Source organism: Vicia villosa, linkage group LG6 (genome assembly GCF_029867415.1).
Source record: "Vicia villosa cultivar HV-30 ecotype Madison, WI linkage group LG6, Vvil1.0, whole genome shotgun sequence".
Taxonomy (NCBI): domain Eukaryota; kingdom Viridiplantae; phylum Streptophyta; class Magnoliopsida; order Fabales; family Fabaceae; genus Vicia; species Vicia villosa.
Genome location: NC_081185.1, coordinates 137,285,028 through 137,309,604, shown reverse-complemented (window position 1 = coordinate 137,309,604; position 24,577 = coordinate 137,285,028). Strand labels below are relative to the sequence as shown.

At 34.9% G+C, this 24,577-nt stretch overlaps 4 protein-coding genes across 4 annotated transcripts; 1 reads left to right on the top strand and 3 right to left on the bottom strand.

Annotated features, from left to right (window-relative positions):
* Positions 1-2,369: 2,369 nt before the first annotated feature.
* LOC131610179 (sm-like protein LSM2) lies at positions 2,370-6,314 on the top strand. Its single transcript, XM_058882062.1, has 3 exons — positions 2,370-2,516; positions 2,598-2,756; positions 5,939-6,314. Exons 1-3 carry the CDS (start codon positions 2,514-2,516, stop codon positions 6,056-6,058), a joined length of 282 nt encoding a protein of 93 aa, XP_058738045.1. The 5' UTR covers positions 2,370-2,513; the 3' UTR covers positions 6,059-6,314.
* Positions 6,315-12,524: 6,210 nt separating this feature from the next.
* Positions 12,525-13,545, bottom strand: LOC131612494 (NADPH-dependent aldehyde reductase-like protein, chloroplastic). The gene has a single exon (XM_058884287.1). The coding sequence runs from the start codon at positions 13,450-13,452 to the stop codon at positions 12,685-12,687; it is 768 nt and encodes a 255-aa protein (XP_058740270.1). The 5' UTR covers positions 13,453-13,545; the 3' UTR covers positions 12,525-12,684.
* Positions 13,546-17,904: 4,359 nt separating this feature from the next.
* On the bottom strand, positions 17,905-18,871 carry LOC131610177 (NADPH-dependent aldehyde reductase-like protein, chloroplastic). Its single transcript, XM_058882058.1, has one exon. It carries the CDS (start codon positions 18,726-18,728, stop codon positions 18,312-18,314), a length of 417 nt encoding a protein of 138 aa, XP_058738041.1. The 5' UTR covers positions 18,729-18,871; the 3' UTR covers positions 17,905-18,311.
* A 2,653-nt stretch (positions 18,872-21,524) lies between these two features.
* Positions 21,525-24,469, bottom strand: LOC131610175 (isoamylase 2, chloroplastic). The gene has a single exon (XM_058882056.1). The coding sequence runs from the start codon at positions 24,183-24,185 to the stop codon at positions 21,624-21,626; it is 2,562 nt and encodes an 853-aa protein (XP_058738039.1). The 5' UTR covers positions 24,186-24,469; the 3' UTR covers positions 21,525-21,623.
* Between the last annotated feature and the right edge of the window lie 108 nt (positions 24,470-24,577).

Sequence of the window (24,577 nt, the reverse complement as noted above, 5' to 3'; positions counted from 1 at the left end):
CAAGCCGACCTATTTAAATAAATATGAATACTTTTTTATGATCATTATGTTATGTTTTGTACTTTGAATTAAAATACATAAATAAAACTTGGTTATCTTGAAGAACTTGTGAAAATAAGATGAAAACACCAGATGAATATTGTTTTCATAAATTTTCTTAATCAAATAGTCTCCTAGAACTTATGCGAATAGGTAAGTTAAAATAAGTTAGTCTATTTAAACATTATTTTAATTGCTTATTTACATATATCTAAAACAAATAGGCTTTTATGTAGGCTAACAGGCTAACCAGGCCTTCGAAAAGGCCAGACTCAAGCCTAAAAAATAAACCTACGACAGACTTCAGGCCAGACTTAGGCTTCGGTTTTTTTGATAGGCCAGGCTTAGGCTTGGCAAAGCCTAGCTCGGCCTAGCCTATTTCCACCACTAACCGCATGTAACACCTGAGGCCGAAAAGGGCAAGGGTGATCGCCACATCAGAATGAGAGGGATCCTAAGGCCGTGCAGGTATGAGACTACATGGTTGATGGAAAACTTATAAGGATTGATGTGTATTATCTATACCAACAAGATACATCTTCTTTTTAGTAGCTCGTTCCATAAGAACTCCATGGTTATGTGTGCTTGACTTGGAGCAATTTTTAGGATGGGTGACCTTCTGAGAAGTTTCCTAGAAAACGTGTGAGTAAGGTCAAAGCATACTGAAAAGACCCGTGTTGGTTTGTGGGTTCAGTCGATCATCCTGAAAATAGTTTAGGGCGTTACAACAAACCCATGCATCACAACCTTAACACCATAACACGTGGTTCGTCGGGGGCATGAAGATTAGCTACATCTGCAAAAGGCTTGCACGTCAAGTTTTGATCGTAGAAGGCTCGTCCTTCATCCCTGATTAAGCCAAGAAGGAAACTTAAGTCTAAGATCACTTTCTCTAAGATAGACGCCTCATGTATTCATCCACATGATAACGATTCCTGTTATAACCGTGAGGTGTGATGACTGGGAGATTAAGAAAGAGTTGGCTAATCAAGGAAGCTCAGTAGACTTCCTCTATTGAGATTTGTTCGCCCATGAGGCAATCACTGTGTTGAATCCTCATGGAGGAATCATTGTTTGCATGAGGAAATCACTTATGCTATATCTTCATGGAGGAATCTTTGCCGCCTCTTGAGGCAATCACTTATGCTAGATCCTCATAAGGAAATTATTTTTGTCCATGAGACAATTACTTATGCTAGATCTTCGTGTAGGAAATCGTTGCCGCTTTGTTAAGTCATATAGTGGCGAGAAACTTGTTCAAAGCATTCTAAAAATAGAGTTTACTAAAGAAAATAAGGAGAACCACCTTTTCATTTATCAAAACCCCAAGGGGAAAAATACAAAAGAAAACCCTTCAGTACATCATTAATCATTACAAAAATCCCACCCGGACATGATTACAAAAAGAAGTCATAAAGGGCAGAAACAACGAAGCCTTAAGTTCACTAGACCTCTTATAGAACTTGCCTTTCCTCATAAATGCTCTCCCGGGGAGTAGAACCCTCCTGAGGAGTTTTATCCTCCCCCATCTTGTCGCCTCCATGTTCAGTCTAAGCATCCTCATAAGGAGATACATTATACTCCTTAGGAGGCGACACTTCATCTTCTTCCACCAACTGACCATCACAAACCACTTTGAAAAGATCCAATTGACTCAGGTCTAGCCCAATGTAGAGGAAAGCTACTTGCTCATTCGCCCTCTATATTTATTAGAAGTGTCCATTAATTAATCCCTACGTGTGGACAACTCTTCTCCAACTTCTTCTCATAGCTTAGGATATCTTTGAGGGACTCCTTGAGGCTCTTCTCTAAGGGAGTTTGAGCCTCTAGAGCCACCATTGTAAACTTTCAGATATTCCTTCTCTTTAACAAGGATCCCCACTATCTCCTAACACTTGGTGAGATTCCTTTAGGAATAAAGAGCTTATACTTCAACTTATTCACGATTTGAAAATGGTTCTCTCGCAAGACTTGCGTCACCATCAAATCCTTCTAACAAATAATTACTCTTTAGGAACATCTTAAAAAGAAAAAGAAGAGAGACATGACCATTGAACTTTAAGACGTAAAATTAATAAAGTATTATCTAAAATTAAAATAAAATTAACATATATTAAATTAGTTGGCCTTATTATTAATTAAAAATAAATAAATAAAATTAATTATATTAGTTTGATAAACAATTTTCAGTTTTAAAAGGTCAAAAATTTGACATTTATGATATTAACTGAATATTTATTTATCAAAACCATGGTAAAGTGGATGCCGGTTCTTTTTAAAATCCGAGAGGATCTCCACCCTCAATATTTTCCTCTTTCAATTTTTATTATTATTAAAAATAAAATAAAATAAAATACTAATAAATATATCGGAGGCTAGTAAGGTTAAATTGTTAAGCCCTTTTCTTCTACCACTACCACACGCCTTTTTCTGGCTTTCTCGTTCACTCTCTCTAGTTCTTCACAGTAGCGAAAATGGTAATCTTTTCTTCCTTTGTGTTTCACTCTCTGCTTCAGTTTCTGTAATTTGATGTTTCCATTTTGTGTTTCTGTATGTAGTTGTTTTTCTCGTATTTCAAAGATTTGGTGGGAAGAGAAGTGACGGTAGAACTCAAGAACGATTTGGCCATCAGAGGGACATTGCATTCTGTTGATCAATACCTCAACATCAAGCTCGAAAATACTCGTGTTGTTGATCAAGACAAGTACCCTCACATGGTATCTACCTCTCTCTCCCTCTAGGGTTTTATTGTTGTTAGTTTTTTTAATTGTATGGATTTAGGGTTTGTGGTTTATTAAAATTCAATTTAGGGTTTAGGGTTTTCTAGGATAAAGACATGATATATGTATATTAGGTATTTGTTTCATTACGACTTGTGGTGTGATGCATATTAGGATTCAAATTGGGCACTTGCGTGCTTATTTATTGGTTAATTTGTAAATATTTGTTTAGTTTTTTCAGGTCTTGGTTATTTAGTGGATATGATTTGGAAACTAGGGAGGATACTTAGTTTGATTGTATTGTAGTTTTTGTAGAAAGAAAAACTATAGAGGATGGAAAGGGTATTTTCTTGTTTTAGAAAATTTAGGAGATTTTATCATTGGACTTCTCATGACTCAGATTATGCTCATTTACCATTCTTCGATCCCTAACACTAGTAATGACTTTTAGGAATCAAGATGTAGATATTTCGCTCATGACCTGCATTAGGTTTCTTTTTCTGTGTGATTAGGGAGGGTGATTAGTATTTAAAAAGCTAGCTATCAGGGGGGAACGGTTTGAACGGGTGCTGGGTTGGATTGGTAGCATGTTGGGCGGATGGATTGGTTTGGGTATATCAGACTCAGCTTGGCTCTATCTCCCTCACGCTGAGAATTACTTTTTCTTCGGTTTTTGAAAACAACTATCATTTTTTTTAGTTGAAGAATAAGTGTGAGAAAAATATTGAAACAAGTACAAAATAAATGATTTGATAAATCAAAATCGATGAATATATTTGGTCTTGAAGGTGATTGATTCTTTTGATTTGTTGTGAATTTTAATTCGAACATATCATTGAGAAATAGCCAGACAGTCCAAAAAGAGGAGATATATTGTTCTTGATTCTTCTTTTCATCATTTCAAATATAATATTTTTCACATATCTAATAATGGTGGATGGAGCAGCAGTATTAGGTGGCTCCTAATAGGTTAGAGCAGAGGTAGGTTGTATTGAGGTGGTGTTTTTATCCAGCAACAGGCATAGTTTCAAGACCAGTAGCAGGCTTGCAACAGATTATGCTTGTAGTTCAAACCCAACAACCATTAAAGTTACATATGCTTTGGGGTTATGGGTACTGATGGATTGTAATTTCGGACGCGCAACTGACCTTTTGCAACCGAGCTTACTCTGCTTTCTTCATAACTTGTACCTGACCTCTAACTAGACCTGCCCGTTTCTCCAAAAGCATCTGCCAGTTTATATGGGTTTCGGGTGGGTATCTTATCTCTGCTCACCTCTAGCACTGAGCATCCCATACTACTTGATGTGGGACTCGGGCACCCTATAGTGTCCAAGTTTGTATCATAGCACCGTCCCTAAGAGCGTCCGTTGTGGAAACTGGCATATTTTATGACGCTTTCCTTGGCCTTTTTGCCAGCCCTTTTGTTGGTTGCTCACTCCAAGCCACTGACAACCAGCTATGGTACCAATTGATAAGTAATCAAACTCTTGGAGAATTCTCCCTTAAAAGATAGCCATCAAGGAGGAAGAACGAAACCACTTAAATACTCTACCAAGCATCCTGTACTACTCAATATGGGGACTCGACTATCAGAGGGAGGAGGTGAAAGTTTCTTGTTGGTAATCGTTACGGGTAGCCTTCACTTTCATCGAGCAAAAATTTTTGAAGTAGAAATAAATGTGATAACTATGCTTTGATTATAGTTGTGCTAAAAAATTATCTGGACTTCATTTGTGTAATCTGTATTTTAGATCTTTATCAAATCCCAAACGATAAATCAGTTCGGGTAGCATTCACTTTCATGGAGGAAAAATTTTAGAAGTATAAATAAATGTGATGACTATGCCTTGATTATAGTGTTGTGCTAAATTATCTGGATTTTATTTGTGTATCTGTATTTTAGATCTTAATCAAATCCCAAACGATGTTGAAACTAGTTGTTGTATTGGGTTCTTAGCAGAACTGTTAAATATGAACATTTCCATCATTGTAACTTTTGGTTCTTTATCGATGTCATCATTTGGATCCTTGTTTTTCGTTGTTGGAGTTGTGTCACATTGTTACTCTTCTTCTACATGGCTCTTTGTTTGTTAATGTGAAATGGATGTATATTGAATGTATTTGTGAGAATGTTTTCACTGATTAGTTGCTTTCTTTTCTTTGATTTGTGCTAAATGTTATGGCTTACAAATTTTATTCAACGAGGTGATATTATCCACATTCAAACTGAGTTGAAAATCAGTAAATTTGCACAATTATAGCCACAGTAAATTTGAGTCAGCCTACTAATGTTCATCTTTCCTATTTTTGTTATACTATTTCTTCATGAAATTGGAGAAATTTAAACATTTAAAGTTATAACTTATATCTTGAAGGGCGTTGGTAATTGGGAAGAGTGTTGGAATTTTGGACGTCCAAATTGTGATATGGATAGAGAAGTTGAGGAATAGAGATAAACATAGATTTGAGACAGGCGGGGAGTTGGTATGAGAGACAGACTCACGTGAAGGATTGTTGTTGATGGCATCTGTGGCTGGTTGTTGTTGATGGCCGTGTCATTATCTCACATTGTAGTGCAGCTTAAACTATCACTAGGCTCATGAAAGTATTACGATCCCACTGTTTCTACAAATTTCCATGGGGATTGCAGCCAATATTTTCTATGTAGCATTCCACTATGGGATTGCAATATTAAGCAAGTGATCTTGACAACCATGTTTGTTGAGTTTGTTTATAACCGATTAATAGCTTTTTGTTTGAAGGGGATACCTCACAATTAAGTCTAATGGCCCTGAAATGAATAATAGGTTAATTTGGTATGCCATTAAAAAAAGATATGAACATAGAGAGTTTAATATGTTGTATTTTTGTACCATATAGGATAAATGTGTGGGTATGCTGCTATAGTAGATTAGATAAATGATATATTTTACTATGGTATTTGCATAAGGTTTACAGAATTTACCTTTGGGCTCAAGGGAACTGAGTTAACTAAAATTTTAACAAATTTCTCGAATCATCTGATCAGCTTTTGCATGCAAAGAGTACAGCTGTATGTTATTTTCCGATTAATTATGCTGTATATGTTTTCCTTAATTTGATTGACCTAACTTGCTTCAGATTTGGTTCTATTTCGATTACTTATTAGTCAGTAACACATTATTGTTTGATGTCAGCTTTCTGTAAGGAACTGCTTCATCAGAGGATCGGTGGTGAGATATGTGCAATTGCCTCCAGAAGGTGTGGACATTGAACTATTGCACGATGCTACAAGGAGAGAGGCCCGGGGTGGTTGATTTTGTTATTCTTGTAATTTATCGTACGAGACATCTATAGGCTGGAATATCATAGATGTTATAATTCCTGCTTAAGAAGGAAACTATTAGAATGTCAATGCTATGTAACTTAAAGAATTTTTCTGCTTTACCGTGACAAAGTAAATTATGCATCTATTAAAAAATGCGATAACAAAATTATGGAAAACAGTTGTATATGTGCAATGTTTAGTACATCCTGCATCTGAAGTGATGATTGACATATTTGTTTACTCTACTCCAACCAGATTATTCAAAATTGCCCTGTCTACTCTACAGGAACCTGTTTATTTTGTGACTTGTGCAGATATGTGACTGGAAACCAATATTTTAGAAACTCAGCCGAATTGGACACAGTTCAACCTTGAACTGTGAATTTGCATTGTCAACAATTCAGTTATTTGAATTGTTCTATCGTAGTATTATTCTAATTTGAGAGCGGTCTTGAATTATGATTTTGTGGTTGATGTGTTGACCTTGTGAGCAGATGAAAAATATGCATGTACAATACATTTGTACTGTCCATGTTGAGGAGTTATGTGCTGCTGTATCATGGACCATTTCTCGTTGTTTGCGCTGCTGCCAAGTCTGCAGGAAATGGTTTCGGTGGTTGCATTGTACCTGCTCACTTTCATCAGTCATTCCACAGTCATTTTTGTTTTCAGAAACTCCAAATTGGAAACCTGAGAAGTGACATTTGATCTGCATTCAGCTGCACAATGTTAAAAAGTTCACTAATATTGAAGATTCGAGAAATGACGCAGGGCCGGCTAAACAAACAAATTTAAAGGCTTAAAGCATGATTTGAGGTCTTTTTAAGTCTAATTATTTTTTATAATATTAAAATAATTATTAAATACAGTCATGAGATTGATTGAATACGATTCAATGCGAGAGCCTCCCCTTGGGTGGCCTGGATGACAGGTTGAATAAGATTCCATAAATTGAGTCCATGCCACACAATTTTGAATCTGAAGTTTAAATTAAGGTGAATTGTGTTTTCATGTTTATTTATAGCCGTCCCAAATAACAAACTTTGTTTTCGGAAATCATTTCTGAAAAAAAGTATCTAATTTTGAATAAACTAGTGATGATGTTAACAGGATATGATATCAACTTCCATGCTTGCTTAACATAGCATAATTAAAAGCTCTACAGCACAACCTGAATAGTCCAACCTGAAAGATTAATAATTGACATGATCTTTTCATAGGAGGAGTTGAATGCGAAATATGGAAGTATGTCGATTTTGAATCATATTGACGATGTTTATGAAATCCATTTCGAGAATGGCATTTGTAAATTACATTTCTCTGGGTTATTTGAAGTTTAAAGAAGATTCCTCTTATTTCTGCCAGAAGAGAATTTCTTGATCCAATCTTACATTAATATTCATTAATATTTCAGGTTGACCATGGCTATCTATAGGACCCATTAATATTATATTTTCACAATTTTGATTTTATGATAATGTCACCACAAGTCACTTTGACCATGGCTGTAGGACCCATTTGTATTAACTTTCATGAACTTGGGAGAGGCTTTGATCAGAACATGTAGTTTTTTATTTTTTTGAAAGAGCAAAATACACCAAATTGTTCCGCTTGATACAACATGGACATATTACATAATATCACTCCAACCTGAACTAGAACTAACGGACAGACAAAACCAACCCCACCTAAACCAGCAGCTATCAAACAAGCAGAATCATATTTACCGATATCAGCAGCTATCAATCATATACAACAGTTGTGCTACATTGAACTAATATGTAAACAGTTCATCACTAATAAGTAGTATCATATCGCCGCCGAAGAGAATACAGCCACCGAAATCCACCTAAGCGCAACCGGACCTGAACCGCACACAACAAAAGCTCATTTATTTTTATTTTTTTATAAAAACATGATTGGATGCATGAACTGACAATCGGAAAAATGAGCCAGAATGAAATTGCTCAGCTATGACAGGTCAAAGAGAAACGGCAGTTCCAGGCTGCTTCTGCACCAACACCAAATCGGAACACCAGAGTGTACCAACAGACCAACACCTGCTACAAGAGCAATGAACCTTGACAGAGCTGGAATCGAGTCGCCTGAACGGGAAAATCAGGGAGGCCAAAACTCAATCCAGATCACGCATAACCAACATTGCCGACCCTGCTGCTGGTTTCTAAGAAAACATCAAATAGGATATGCGCCTATTTCGACGAAACAATTCCATAACTATAGATATCACCCCAACTACTCTATCAAACAAACTGTGAAACTATAAACACCACATCAAAAGCCACCTGGGACAAAAAACCAGCAATCTGAAGCTCTTGAAGACTCCCAATGAACTAACACAGCATCATCTACTAAGAGATATGACAGGTCCAACATGTTGAGCACCAGTGGCGGAGCCAGGAATTTTAGATAGCCTGGGCAAAAAATTTAACTGCAAATTACATGTGACATAATATATAAATAGTCATAAAGTGTGCTACATAAGAGAGATGAAACCTAACATGCGAATATTGTGCTAAATAAAATTAGGAGGTAAGTGCCCTCTCTAAGACCTCTTTGCTGTGAATGTTCGAATAATATCAACATCTTTAATTGACTTAAATATCTCCCGCTCGTTGTAACATATCATCAAGTCATTGAACCACAAATTGTTGATTTTGTTGAGCAAATTAGACTTGATAATCCTCATTGCTGAAAAAACTCTTTCAACGGATGTTGTCGACACCGGTAATATCAAAGTCAACTCAATAAATTTGTAGACTAATATATTACTTAAGGAGAGACTGATGCAGTTGGAATGCATGTGAACCTGAACTCTCAGAAGATTCTAAGTTATTTAATTTATGAATGAATTTAATTGTCTTAAATTTAATAATAAACTTAACTAAGAAAGAACTTGAGGAGTGCTTACAAACCTTATCTTAATGGACTGTTTAACTTAGGAGGAGCTTACAAACCTCATATCCTTAGTAGACTGTTCTATCAATTAATTTATATAGGGGATATAAAACTATTAGAAATTAAGTAATTAAAAAAAACAAACAGTAGCAAAACAAAATTAAATAAAAAATTTATTGAATAATAAAAACCTAATCAAATAAAATTACATGTTTTCTATTTTTTTAATAAAATAAATAATCTAATAATAATAAAAGAAAATGTTTTTTGTGTTTTTTAAATATTTCTTAACACTAGAATAAATTAAGTAAATTAGACAAAAGATTAAATAAATTAATTCTAATAAACTAAAAGGGACTTGTTTTTGCTTTTATTTATTTTGATTTAAGTATATGCATTAAATATTTTTTGGGCTTTTTTTTATATATGTTTTAACAAAGCAATACATTCATGTTATAGAATTATCATATATGTTTATTTTTATGATAGTCATGACTAATAATAAAAAATAATACTGACCTAGGAATATATAAGACAAGTCATATATATTAGGCAAATGTTAACCAGTGCTTCAAGAGCACTCTTTAAGTAATTAAAATGGTAAGTTTTTTTTAAAAATGTGTGTATTTAATCCATTAAAAATGTATTAGAAATTAAAATATTGACTTTTATAAAAAAAAATTCTTTATTGAGTATCTTAACGAGTGCCTTGAGGACACTCGTTAGCAAGAACCTCTGTTGTAATCATTGTTTAGTTTTAAGGGAGAGCTTTTTTTTAATTTTTGTTTTGATTCATAAATAATTAATTGGGTTGGGTCTGGACCATTGGTTATTCATCTGTTTTAATTTTCACACTTTATTTTTATTAATTTTGCCCCTCATTTTATCGAAAAATTGGTCATTGAATTGAGAAGAGTACAAAGAACATAGGGGTTGAGCTCGGGCGCATGCCCGGGCTGGCTGGGCCATATAACCGCCAGTGTTGAGCACCACACTAGGCAAACCTTTACTTGATCTCCACTAAGGCTATGTTTGGGAGTTTGGAGGGGAAGAGATGGGAGGGCTTTGAAAAATAGGAGGAATTGAGTGAAAAGGATAAAAAGATTTTGGGTAGGAGGGTTTTGGAGGGTTTGAGTTTATTCATAACACCAAAAACCCCATAAAATGGGGGAACTCAAAAATTGTATTGAAGGAGGGTTTTGGAGGGTTTTGAAGGGCTTACATAAATTTTCCAAATATCTTTTAGGTTGTTATACTATTTTGAAAATTAAAATTTTTGTAATAATAATAACTCTTTTATCATTCTAAACAAATTCAATTTTTCACAAAATGTCAAATATTTTCCTACATTTTTTAAAAAAATTATTTTTGGAAGTCTTCCCCTCCCCTCCCTTCCAAACTCCCAAACATAGCCTAAGCCGAAATCTAAGGAATAGAAAGACATTCCACTTCCAATATCATTATGTTCCTCTAAAAATCACAGCCAATAGGATTTCGTGTGGCATAAGCCAAAATCAAGATCGAGACTAAGGTGAGGTCTGAACCCGCACCAGAGAAGCATTCCTCTTGTCTGAATAACCATCGTTTAACTGCTGTAATGGTCCACACAACTAAGATCAGATCTAGGATTCAAATACGAGAGTGAAATTATAGTCTATGCTAGTTGATTTAAATTTCAACCAATTCTAAGACCATCGTTTCACATATTAAACCATATTGATCAGATTAATTTCGTTATTTTTGAACAGCTTCTCGTTTCTTGACCTCCAAATGCACCAGATGCAAGCGAACCATGTCACCCTAACTCTCTCAACGAATGCTCTTCCACTTCCGATATGACCTTCAATTTGATGAAAATGATCCATCCATTCTTTGCATAATGCCGTTGAGATGCCCATCCAGTTGGAAACAATCAGATCATGTAGTTACATCAAGGAGTCTTATCTCAAGATGCAAGTGGAAAATCCATATTTTTTCTTCGTCTCAATTTGATGTCATATTGATAGTTTTTGAAGTGAGTTTTGTACCAACTTCATTTTCTTATTAAAAACCAAATCGTTTCAACCCTTCAAAGTGATAAAGTTGATACATGACGTTCCACTCTTTCCAAACATGTAAGACCATCTACAATGGTTGAGAAACTCAACACCTACTTTTTTAACTCTCAACACTCCACATCATTTTCTCTTTCTTCCACCTAATAACTCAACACCCATTCAACTTTTACCCTCTCCAATGGTTTTTCACTCAACACCCTACCCCACCACTTTTTATTTTCATATTCTTATTTAAATTTTATTTTTATTTTTATGATTACATAAAATTACAATTATTGATTAAAATTAAATTAAAATAATAAATACTTAATAATTTATTTTTTAATTTTTTGTAATAGATCCATAATATGGTTGAAAGTTTGGAACAGAGGATGACTGGTTGAAATTTGGTGGAAAACCAAAATTAGGTATGTTTTGAGGATGTTGGTTGGAAAATTGATTTGGATTTTGATAATAGTTGGGATTTTGATAATTGTTGGGATTTTGAAAATTGTTGGGATTTTGGTTAAATGAAAAATTAGCAGAATTTTGAGTGTTAAAATGATTATTGGGATCCATTTCACTAAAAAAAGACACTTAACTTCAAAATAAACACTAATAGAAAGATAATAATAAGATTAAGATAGTGAAAAACTTGGTTTTTTTTCTGTGTCCAAATCAAATGAACCAAGTCTCTATTTATAGAGAAAAAAAATCATGAATTTTGGTAAAAAAAAAAAAAAATTTGCAACGAAATAATTGAGTCCAAAGTATTAAATGGATAAAAATCTGGAGAGCCAATCACAAACAGCCAAGTGGCATTAATTATCCCTTTTCTCTTTCTCTCTCCGCGTGGGATAAAGCCCACTCTCACTGCCAGAGAGTGGCTCACACGCGCCTGCTTTGGGCCAATCATGCGCTGCCAAGTCAGCCTCTGCGTCAGTTTACTTGGTGTTGAGTTTTCTCATCTCTCTCCTCCAACACACATTCAACACCACTTTACACACACCATTGCACTTGATTTTCCCATGTTGACTTAAAATCAACCCACCATTGCACATGGTCTAAGCTAGCTCTGACATATGGGAGATCTTCAGAACTATTTGAACCAATTGATTGTTTTTTGCATTTTACCAACAATAAAAGTATAAGAATTGTGAGAAATTCTTTGGATGAGCATAGGAGCTCTTAAATACAAATCTAAATTAAAATCTGGCTTAACATTATTGTGGCAGAGGCCACAACACTCTTAAATAACAAAACTTTAGATTTAATGAAATCTTATTCAACCTTGTGGAGTCAAATTCAATCTCATGGAGTCTTATTCAACCTAATAAAATGCTTGAATATGTCTATAGTCAAACTTGAGATTTAGTACAGGCAGGTTGAATAACAACATTAAGCTTACTCTTGTTACTCTTTAAGCTATTATGCTGATTATTTTGCCTCTTTATGCTATCATAAAAAATGAGAGTATATTTGATGTACCTACAGAACAGAAAGTGAAATAAAGGATCCATTGCTCAATAAGTTTATTACGTACAATCTCAATATCTTGTGAATATTGAAAACATTACACATTTGGATTATTTGAAATTGAATGGGAAATTACTCCATTCATAGCACATAAAAAGACTCGCTACAGATATTCGTAACCTAAACCCTAAACATAGCCACCATTGACACGAATAATTTGACCGTTGATCCATTCAGCAGAATCAGTAGCCAAAAAACCAACAACTGGAGAAATTTCTTTCACCTCCCCAATTCTACCAAACGGACTCTCTTCTTCCGTTTTCTTCACCATCTCCTCCGTCTTCCCGTCGAAAAACATCTCCGTCGCAACAGGTCCAGGAGCCACACAGTTCGCTGTAATCCCCGTCCCCTTCAGCTCCTTCGCCAGAATCTTCGTCATCGCCTCTACCGCCGCCTTAGACGCCGTATACGCGCCAGTACAAGTCTTCAAAGACGCCACCAACGACGACGTCAGCAGTATGATTCTCCCTCCTCCGCCGCGCTTCAATCGGTTCGCCGCCTCCTTTGCACAGAGAAACGCTCCTTTTGCGTTTATGTTCATAACGCGGTCGAAGCTCTCCACGGTTGTGTTTGCTATGGTTGGATTCTCGGCATCCAGAACGCCGGCTGAGTTAACCAGGATGTGAACCGGCGAGTTGAAGAATCTCTCAGCGGATTCGAAGAGAGACTTCACGCCGTCTGGATTGGATACATCGGCGCGGACAGTGATGGCTCGTGGAGTGGATTGGTTGTTGTTGATCTCGGTGGCGACTGCGTCGGCTTGGTTGAAGTTGGAAATGTAGTTGATGACGAGTCTGGCGCCGAGTGAAGCTAGGTGGAGTGCGATCTCTCGTCCGATCCCTCGAGAGGAGCCGGTGACGATTGCAACTCTGTCTTGAAGCGGTAGAGAAGCCATGGGAGAGTGTGGGTGCTGAGTTGAGAGTGATGATTGGTTTTAATTTTAAGCTTTTTTTAAAAAGAAGGAACGGGTCAATAAACTAAGGGTCTGTCTGGTTCAAATGAGGGGAGGAGAGAGGAGAGATTTTAATGGAGGGGAGGGAAGGGGATAAACTAAGGGTTTGTTTGGTTCAAATGAGGGGAGGAGAGGGGAGGGATTTTAATGGAGGGGAGGGAAGGGGATGGGAGGAAAGGAAATTTTTTTAATCAGATAGATGTTTGGTGAGGGGAAGAGAGGGATTTTAATTAAAAATATGTTTGGTTCAGGAGGGGAGGGGTTTTAAAACTAATTTACTTTTTTAACCCTTAAAATAGTATAACACTCATGCTAAATTAAATAAAAACAATTTGATAATTTTAATTTTTTTTGTCAATTCATAAACAATATAGATAACCAAACACAAAATATTTATTATTTCAAATACTTTAAAATATATTAAAGTGTAAATAAAATATTGATAAATTCCATACAATAATCAAATGATGCATGATCAAATGAATTATTTTATCATCTTGATGAGAGATATATTTATCCAAGAATTTTCTACAAAACAACGAGCATTTAATTCCCCATGAAAAAAAGAAGGGTGATTTGGTTATGAAGCAAAGTGTAGCACCTACCTAGCTTGAGAAAGACCTATAGAATAAGCCAAAATCTGGAACACGAAGCTTATAAGTTGGAAATTTTAAGTGGCAAGGAAGTACCTAGATATTGGAATAATGTAAAGCTCAAACATTATTACAGTTAGATTCAGTTAATGCACAATAACATTATTAATAAAAGGGTTAATACCTATTTTCACCCCTGCAATATGGGGTGTATTTGAAAAACTCCCCTATAAAAAAAAGTTACAATTATTATCTTAACAAATTTTAAAATTTTTAACTTGGACCTTTAGCCAGCCACATCATCAAAAAATCTGATGTGACAATTTTTTTTAATTTATTATTATTATTTTAATAGCGTGGCAGATTTATGTGGCATTATTATTATTTTTTATTTAATTTAATTCAACGTGGCATTATTATTATTTTGTTTAGTTCTTAAGATGTTAAAAATCAAAGTTTAAAATATTGGTCCCAAAGGGTGTTGAACCCAAAAACCATACCATCTATTTTCAATACCTTACCACTGCACCGGGCTTCACATTATGTCATACGAATGACTTAGCTACTTTATAATAGTTGTTGTTAACGTTTCATTATTAGTTACAATTATTACCTTAACAAATTTTAAAATTTTCAACTTGGACCTTTAGCCAGCCACATCATCAAAAAATCTGATGTGACAATTTTTTTTTAATTTATTATTATTATTTTAATTGCGTGGCAGGTTTATGTGGCATTATTATTATTTATTTACGTGACATTATTATTATTATTATTATATTGTTTAGTTCTTAAGATGTTAAAAATTTAAAATATTGGTCCCAAAGGGTGTTGAACCCAAAAACCATACCATCTATTTTCAATACCTTACCACTGCGCTGAGCTTCACATTATGTCATACGAATGACTTAGCTACTTTATAATAGTTGTTGTTAACGTTTCATTATTAGTTTTGGTTTAATTACTATTTTCATTATTATTTAATATTAATATTATTAGTTAATAATTAATAGTTAATAGTTAATATTATTAATTACTATTACTAAATTATAAAATAATAATTAATATTTATTTTATTGTTAAACTTAATTAAATTTTAAACTAAATTAAATTAATATAAAATAATATTAATTAATAACGTTAATAGTAAATTAAACTAATTATAAATTTTAATATAAATTGTTTAAATTAAATTAATTAACTTAAATATAACATTAATAGTAAAATAATATTAAATAAATTAAATAAAAATAAATTAAATTAAATTAAACATAAATGTTAAATTAAATTAAACTAATATTAATTAGAAAATATAAATTAAATTAAACTAATATAAACAAATATTAATTAATAACGTTAACAGTAAAATAAATTAAATTAAATTAGATATAAACATTTATATAAAATATTTAAATTAAATTTATTGAGTTAAATATAATGTTAAAAGTAAAATAACATTAATTAAATTAAATTACATATAAACATTAATATAAACATTAATATAAACATTAAATTTAATAAAACTAATATTAATTAGAAAATCTAAACTAAATTAAAATAATATAAACAAATATTAATTAATAATGTTAACCGTAAAATATAAACTAAAATAGAATTAATTATAAAATATAAATTAAATTAAACTAAATTAAGTTAACGAAATTTAATTAAGTTAAACAGTAAAATAAATATTAATTATTATTTTATAATTTAACTAATATTATTTAATAACATTAACATTAACTCATAAATATTAACTAATAACTAATAATTATTAACAATAATATTAATATTAATTAATAATGTAAACATTAAGTATTAATTTTAATAACGTAAACAGTAGTTACTATATAATTTCTAAGGGAATTACATATCATAAATGAAGCTGCAGCGCAGTGGTTAAGTGTTTGTGATGGAGGCTTTGGTTCCTGGGTTCATCACCCCTTGGGACCAATTTTTTAAACTAATTAAATAAAAAAATAATAATAATGCCACATAAGCCTGCCACGCAATTAAAATAATAATAATAAATTAAAAAAAAGTTGCCACATCAGATTTTTTGATGATGTGGCTGGCTAAAGGTCCAAATTGAAATTTTTAAAATTTAATAAGGTAATAATTGCAACTTTTTTTTTTGCAGGGGGTTTTTCAAATACACCCCATATGGCAGGGGTGAAAATAGGTATTAACCCTTAATAAAACCGTAGAGGAGAACTCTTTTCCTCTACAAAGGTAGGTCTCAATGAGGAACTATATTTGTTTAAAAATCATCCATATGTTGCTAGAAAAATTGCATCCCCCATTGGGTCGTCTTTTTCCCTTCTAGATTTATGCCTTTCGGAGACACCATATTCCCTTTAGGTTTTGTGGTACCATGAGACCTTCAGAGTTTGCGCCCTATAAGATCATCATGTGACGTTCAGGGAATGTGTCCTATAAGGGTTTGCACTTTCTGGGGTCACCATTTGTTCTTCAGGGTTTGCACTTTCCGAGGTCACTATGTACTCTTCGGGGTTTGCGCCCTAAGGGGTCACCATGTGCCCTTCAGGGTGTGCACCCTTCAGGAAAGTCATTTTTTAATTCAATATAAATTGACAAAGAGAAATTATAAAATGATACTTATCAACTCTAAACACATAGATTTTATAATCATACAAAGTGCAATACAAACATTAAAAAATTTGTAGTCGGGAAATGTTGCATACAAAACGATTATACAAAACAAAAAGAAATTTAATTTTTAAGGTCTACTGCTCCACTGGGTCACTGTTCCTTTCAATCTATAACTGTCTCTGTTGAAGAGCTTTTATGTCGAATCTTGTTGTGCTTGATGGCACGTGATCAGGAAAACAACTTAGAGTTGCATAATTCGGACTCACATTTAAAACCTTAGTATAAAGAGCCATCTAACTCTTTCCATGAAACACATGTCGAAGCCTTAAATGATTTTATGAGAACTTCCTCCCAGAAAATTCATTTAAAAACTCGAGGAAAAATCTTAATACTTAAAAGTGATTAGGAATCGTTGAAAAAAGTAACATACATCTTTTGTTAATGAACATTTGCATATCAACACTTTAGAAGAAAAGGTATATGTAGTTGAGTGTGATACTTTTCCTAGTTTAATACTTGAAATTGACTATTCGAAAGGATAATAACACATCTCTTTAAATCACCTAATATTAATTCTATGAGTCCAAGAGATAAAGGAAAATTTTATAGAAAATCTTGTAAGAAAAATGTATTTTTCATTACGAATAATACAAAGAAGAATTCTCCTAAAGTTATTTGTTATTATTGTGGTGAAAAAGGTCAAATTAGACCTCTATGTCACATTAGGAACGTAAAAGTCCTTAGAGGTCTCATGTTGGACATATTAGTAACTCCTAAGGACCCTTCCATTTTAAAACCTTTTTAAATTGATTATTATCAATAAGCATGTTGGTCTATTAGACTGTAACCGTGCCTTATTTATGTATATTCTTTCATCTTATCTATCATGATAATTGCATTTTGTTGTTGTTCGTATTCATGTCATTATGTGCATATGTTTCTTTTGGCATGTTTAGTATATTATTATTTCTTTGATATATTCTTCTGTTGTTTTGTTTATATTATTTTGTGGCTGTTTTAGTTTATTTCTTCTGTAATATGTGCTAACTATTTCAGTTTTAGGCCCTTACCTCCATATCTCTTTTTGATTTTGTCAAAGGGGAAGAAGCTGTAATGAGTCTAGATCTCCTTTTTGTATTTTATGCAACTGTTTGCAGTGCAATGTAATAGGGGAGAGGAAAAATGGAGCCCTGATCACGCTCTACTCATGTTGACTCAATTACAATAAAATTGTCAAGCATAAAAAGGGGGAGACTAAAATTGCTCTTAGGGCATCCCTAAGTTTTTAGGGTTCTCCTTCTTGTCTAGAAATATCACACCAGAGAATTACATTGGATCGATCTAATCGCTTGACCTACTATAGTCCCCAAAAGTTTCCCTTGAGATTTCCACTAAAATAAATTTTGAGCTTTTGAGTAGGATCAACCCTAAAACCCTACAAAAATCACTTAGTCTTTTCCTATACATAACATGAGAAGCAAAGTGAATATTGTAGCCAAGAAAAAAATATGCTAAGCCATGGATTTCGAAATCGTCTCCACCTCTTTATTTATATAACAAGATACCCAAACTCGTGGAAGAACTAATCAAAGCCTTTCAAACAATATAGCCACCATTGACACGAATTATTTGACCATTGACCCATTCAGCAGAATCAGTAGCCAAAAATCCAACAACTGTAGAAATTTCTTTCACCTCACCAATTCTACCAAACGGATTACCTTCCGCAATTATCTTCACCGTCTCTTCCGTCTTCCCCTCGAAAAACATCTCCGTCGCAACAGGTCCAGGAGCCACACAGTTCGCGGTAATCCCCGTCCCTTTCAACTCCTTCGCTAGAATCTTTGTCATCGCTTCCACCGCCGCCTTTGACGCCGTGTACGCGCCGTAACCTGGCCTAAAAGCCGCTACTAGTGACGACGACAGAAGAATGATTCTCCCTCCGCCGCCGCGTTTTAGCCTCTTCGCCGCTTCTCTTGCGCAGAGAAACGATCCTTTTGCGTTCACGCTCATGATGCGGTCGAAGGTTTCAACTGGTGTGTTTGCTATGGTAGGATACTCGGCGTCGAGGACGCCGGCGGATTTAACAAGAATGTGAACCGGTGAGTTGAAGGTTTCTTCAGCGGAGTCGAAGAGAGACTTAACGGCGACCGGATCTGACACGTCGGCGCGGACGGTTATGGCTCGTGGAGTTGCATGGTTTGCGTTGATCTGAGCAGCGACTGAGTCAGCGTGGTCTGAGTTGGAGGAGTAGTTGATGACGAGTTTGGCGCCGAGTGAAGTTAGGTGAAGTGCGATGTCTTTGCCGATGCCGCGGGAGGAGCCGGAGACGATGGCCACTCTGTCCTGAAGCGGTGATGATTGGGGAAGTGAAGTAGCTAGCCATAGCGATTTATGTGGTGAATGAATATTATGCAATGGATGTGATAAACATTGTTAAATATAGATGATATATATAGAGCATGCAATTCACTCTTTGATAAAAAATCTGAGAAAGCTTTTTTTTTGTTGTCATCTACCGGATAAAATTGCGTAAGCTAGTATGTAATCTACTCTGACTGGATAAAATTGAGTAAGCTCATACTATGTCATCTACTCAGACAACCATCGAGAAGTAGACTTATCAAATACTCCTACAATATGGGAAGAAAAATGTTTTTTTTTTTTTTAAAATAACCATCTTTTCTAACAATAATACTAAAATAATAATATTTTTCTAAAATATTTATGTTTTAAATAAAAAGATTTGCACAAAGCTCAAGAAAATTGGATTGACGCTCCAATTTAACTCTTTAGAAACCAATGAAGAAAGTCAATTCAATTGACATTTATTCTTTGTTCTTCAAATAAGGCGTTAATTCATATGTATAAATAAAGTTGTGATGTGAATCATTTTTCACACCTTTTCTTAATTTTCTTCTTCATTTGTTTTAATATGAAGAGTAAAAGACATGAGCATGTTTTTTATTCGAGAATCAAACCTCCGGAGATGTTTTTTTTTGCATGAATTAGAGTTTTGAGCAAAGTTGAGAGGAATTTAATCTTTTGGTTTCACGAAAAGATTAATGGTGAAAGAAGTCATGTCCATTCTAATGATTTCAGTTAGAGACTTGGTAAGTAGTGAGTTATCTAAAGGAACTGTAAAGAAACGACTAAAGAAAACCAAATATGAAATGAAATGTGGACGGGTTTCTTTTGTCAGATACATGGCATGTGTTAAGCATGTTGCATGGCTTCTTTGGTTTGGATATCAGGTGGTCAAAAATTGGTCCAATCGTTGATATGATAGACATTGTTCTTTCCTAGTTTTTATCAACTGATATGTTGGAGCATAATGGTGGAGAATCTGGAGTTCTCGCTGTTATACTTAGCGGCCATGCACTGGCGTATTTTTTTATGCTTAGTATGGCATTTGCATGGCGTATCGACCATTATTCAGTTCCATCAAATCAACAGGCAGGCGTTATTAGCATGCATTTGGAATTCCTAGCAAGTACCTTGGAGAGAAATGCATCACTATGTTGCCATCGTGCTACTTGGCGAGCCTATGTGTTAGATTTTGTGAAGTTGATGGTGGGTTGCACTCCAATGTGGATCCAAGAAGTTGATGTGCAATTGTTGAAGAGACTGAGGAAAAGATTAAAACGATAGAATGAAGATGAGTTGGCTCTTTGCCTTTTGGAAATTGGAGGGGTAGGGTAGGCGAATGAAGCTGAGTTGGCTCTTTGCCTTTTGGAAATTGGAGGGATAACCGTCATGGGTGTGGCAGCGGCATGGCAGCTGAAATGATAATAGAATTTGAACATAGGTTGTAAATCTATCAGAACTGAAAAACACTATTCCGATTAATACCTTTTAGACGGATGTTAGTAATCTTTCCGTTTACAAACAGAATTGGCAAATACTATACCGATTACTATCTTTTAGACTGATGTTAGTATTGTTTTCGTTTAGAAACATCAATGGTTTATATAACTTGCGGTGAATTCCTAGTTTGTCACAACTTACATTAATCAATTATGAAGGTTTTATTTTCAAGTTGGCGCAGTGAAATACTTTTCTGCCTATTTCAGTAAACTTTTAGTCAAATGGTTTTTATTCGAGCAGTGTGTTTTTGGATAATATGTGTGTATCACTATCTTTAAAGTGTGATTTATACTATATGCAAACATAAAATATGTGAATATAGTAATGCTTAAATGCACGAAGCTAAATGGTTGAATCTCCTTTCATTAGTTTTTTTTTCAATCTTATATGGTGTCGTTTGACAGCATCAAGGACCATAGCAAGCACCGAGTGAAATTTATGGTACCCTGTTATGGATGGGACTTTGCACGGGAGGTGAATGCATTTCTTCAGGAGAATTTGTTTATAACGGTGAATGGTAAAGAATGGTCTAGGATATGTTGGATTGTTCTAAAATATTTCTTAAATATTTTACCATACAATTACCAACCTGATTGTACAAGGAAAAAAAGACGAGAGATTGTCTCTAAATTAAACAAGGAAACTTCTATCCTTAAATCAATCTTATCTAGTGATCTCAACTATTAAGAAAATAGAAACGTAATTCATTATCATTCAAGGCAACTCTACTCATAATGACGACAGTGGTAGGCTTGTCATATTTACTTGGTCAGTCAAAGAATAACTTACTGTTTACACGATGCCTTGTACATGCAGGCTAATTCAATCTTTAATCACCGAGCATGAGAAACGATCATGATAAAACTGCTGAATATATTAACATCAGCCCAGTATTTATTCTCATTCTTTTGTTTCAATATATCATAATTATTGACTTGCAAATGCACAACTGAGGGAAATTCAAGTAATAACAAAATTTACAAAGGATGCTGAGGGAAAGATTTTATCTGCAGCTCCGTAGCTATTGTGTTCCAAATTGTTCTAACTAGGACTAATATTTGCCTCAAACAAAATGCAGCTGTAAGACTTCATTTCGTAAGTAGACAAACCTGATATTTCCTCTAGGACATCACCATTGTTCAAGAAAAACCCAGGAAATGGAAGAGCAGTGTCGATTATGCGGTACCATGACATCCCTTCTGGAGGCAAGGGTAAAACTACAGTTTCTGGACGATCATCTGCATTGAAAGCAACAAATAAATCCCCTAATATATCTGAAGATACAGAGCTCTCTTGAAGCTCGTTTCTTTCAGCCTTCAAAGTCATGGCTAGGAACTTGCAGGATGGATCTTCCCATCTTGGTGGAGCTTCATCAACTCCTCGCCATTCAATGTTTTCTTCTTTTAAGAAGCTCCTACTTTGAAGAAGATCACTCCGCCGTGTTCTCAACGAAGTCAAAAAGGAAATGAATTGGGTGGTTTGTTTACCAAAACCTGTTTTCAAAGCAGCCCAATTGAAGGGTTTTGTGTTACCATATGCAAGAGAACCACCAGAGGAGTGACCACACTCATCTCCCATGTTCAAAATAGGTACTCCTAATGACACAAACAAGATAAATAGGAAATTGCGGATTTGTTTGAGTCGTCTTTCAAGGACATCAGTACTATTAGTAGGTCCTTCTTCTCCGCAATTCCAACTCAACTCAGCCGCACCGCTGAAGCTGACTAAGTCCACAAGTGAAAGTCCAAAATTACCGGCAACGTAATTAAAAGAGTACGCAGGGCCTCTTCCATCAGAATACATGTCTCCGCTCCCACAAAGTCGTGTTGCAAGGTTGCTAAGAAGACTTTCACCTCTAAGAAAATTCCTCACATCACTGCGGAAATTTGTATTTATTTCAGCCCATCTCATCCAATGAGGAAAGCGAACCTCTTTCGGTTCCATCTCATTGGGATCCCAGCAATCTGCAATGATTTTAGTTTTCCACAGTATCGGATCAAAAGCAATTGCTTCGACCAATGGAGGTCGAGACAAGTATTCTCCATGATACCCTCTCAACAAATGTGAAGCATTTACAAATGAAAAGCCATCAATGTGAAACTCAGTTACCCAATGCCTAAGGCTATCCAAAATCAAATTTTGCATTATAGGATAGTTACAATTCAAAGCACTGGGTACCTTTAAGCCACCAACACCGTTTGCATAATAGTAAGATAAGTCATCAATACCTTGCAGAGCACCAACCTCGGCAGTATTGGAGAAAACAACTTCCATTATAACTTCTATCCCATTGGCATGCATAGTTTTCACCATCTCTTTCATAGAGTTTATAGTAGATAGAGGATCACCAGAAGGTCCATAGAGGTTCATTGGAGAGAAAAAGTGACAAGGAAAATAAGGCCCCTTTTCCTCATCAAACGTGAAAACTGGCTCCAACAGGACAGCATTCACACCCAGATCTTTAAAATGCTGCAACTTTTTAGCCAAACCAGAAAATGTCCCAGCTAAATCACCAGAAAGTTGACTCGACTCGTGCTCGGTAAAGCGCTTCACATTCAACCTATACACCACTAGTTTCTCCATGTCCAAATTGGGATGGCAATCATCACCCCAATCAAAAGCAGGTTCCTTTCTCAAAAATCCAAGGTTCTTCACGGACCCAATACCATTAGGAAAAGAACTCCCAACAATTCTAGCGTAAGGGTCCAAAACAACACACTCAGCATAACTGTTATCACTGTTAGCTCCTCTAAAGCGATAACCATAGCTCACAAAAGTCTTTGCACTCTCCAAAGAGATATGCCAAATATCACCTGACCTATTGACATAAGGATCAAGATCAAGCTCCAAAGCAGGCTTCTTCACACCAGGGTCATCATTGTTATCATACAAACACAATACCACACCCTCTGCATGCCTTGAAAAAACTGCGAAATTGATAGACCCATCCGGGGAAAAAGAGATCCCCAATGGAGACGAGCGACCCCGAAGAAAACCAACAGGCACACAAAAATTCCTTTTCAGATGGGTTCTGATTTCCAGTCCAGACAATCTCAACAAAAAAGACAAGTACAGAGGAACTTGTTCAACATCAAATTCCAGTTCAACTGAAAATTTTCCAAGAGAATTTTTCACCAAGGGACTCACATTCATCCCTTTCCCAGAATCCAAACTTGAGGAATCATCACTATACACACCCCAACACAAGACAAATGTTTCCCTTTCAACATTACTTAACTCTAAAGAAGAAACCTCAATATAAACAAAATAAGTATCATTTTTCTTTTTTACATAAACTTTGACCAAACCTTCACCTTTTTCTGTTCGAAACAAATAAGGCAATGCTGTTTTGATGTCTTCTGATTGTGTGAAAGGAATGAGTTTCTGCTCAGTTTCTTCTACAGACAACCTTGATGACGTGGCACACAGTTTTGAAGTGAGATTCTGAGAAAAGGGGATTATGAGATCTTGCAAATTTTTACTAAGTTGGTTCTGATGCTGAATGCAGGTAAAGGATGTACGAAAAAAGGAGCATTTGGTTTCATATTTATGCTGATTAAGTGGAATCACTGAGAATGAAAATGATGGCAAGAGATTTGTCATCTGAGTGTGAATTCAAGTGAATGAAGAGAAATTGAATAAGGGATGGATGGATTCTGGAGAAGAGGAGGAAGAATGGGGGATAAAAGATTGTGTGTGGGTGTGGATGATGATTGTGTTGGTATCTAATTCTGGGACCGCACAACACATATAAAATTGTGTTATTGGTGGGGGTTTAGGGGCACTTTTGTTTTGGTTTTGGAGAATGACATTTCATTGTTTTCCTCTCTCAACTCATGCTTCTTACCGTTGGCTAAGCCAATCAAAAATTATTTTCGATTGGAATTATTTTCTGAAACGACAAATATCTCTTCATTTTTCAGTGTTGCAGTCATTTTGAAAGGAATTTCTCTTATTTTATTGGGAAGTGACATAATTTCTGTGCACTGCTCCTT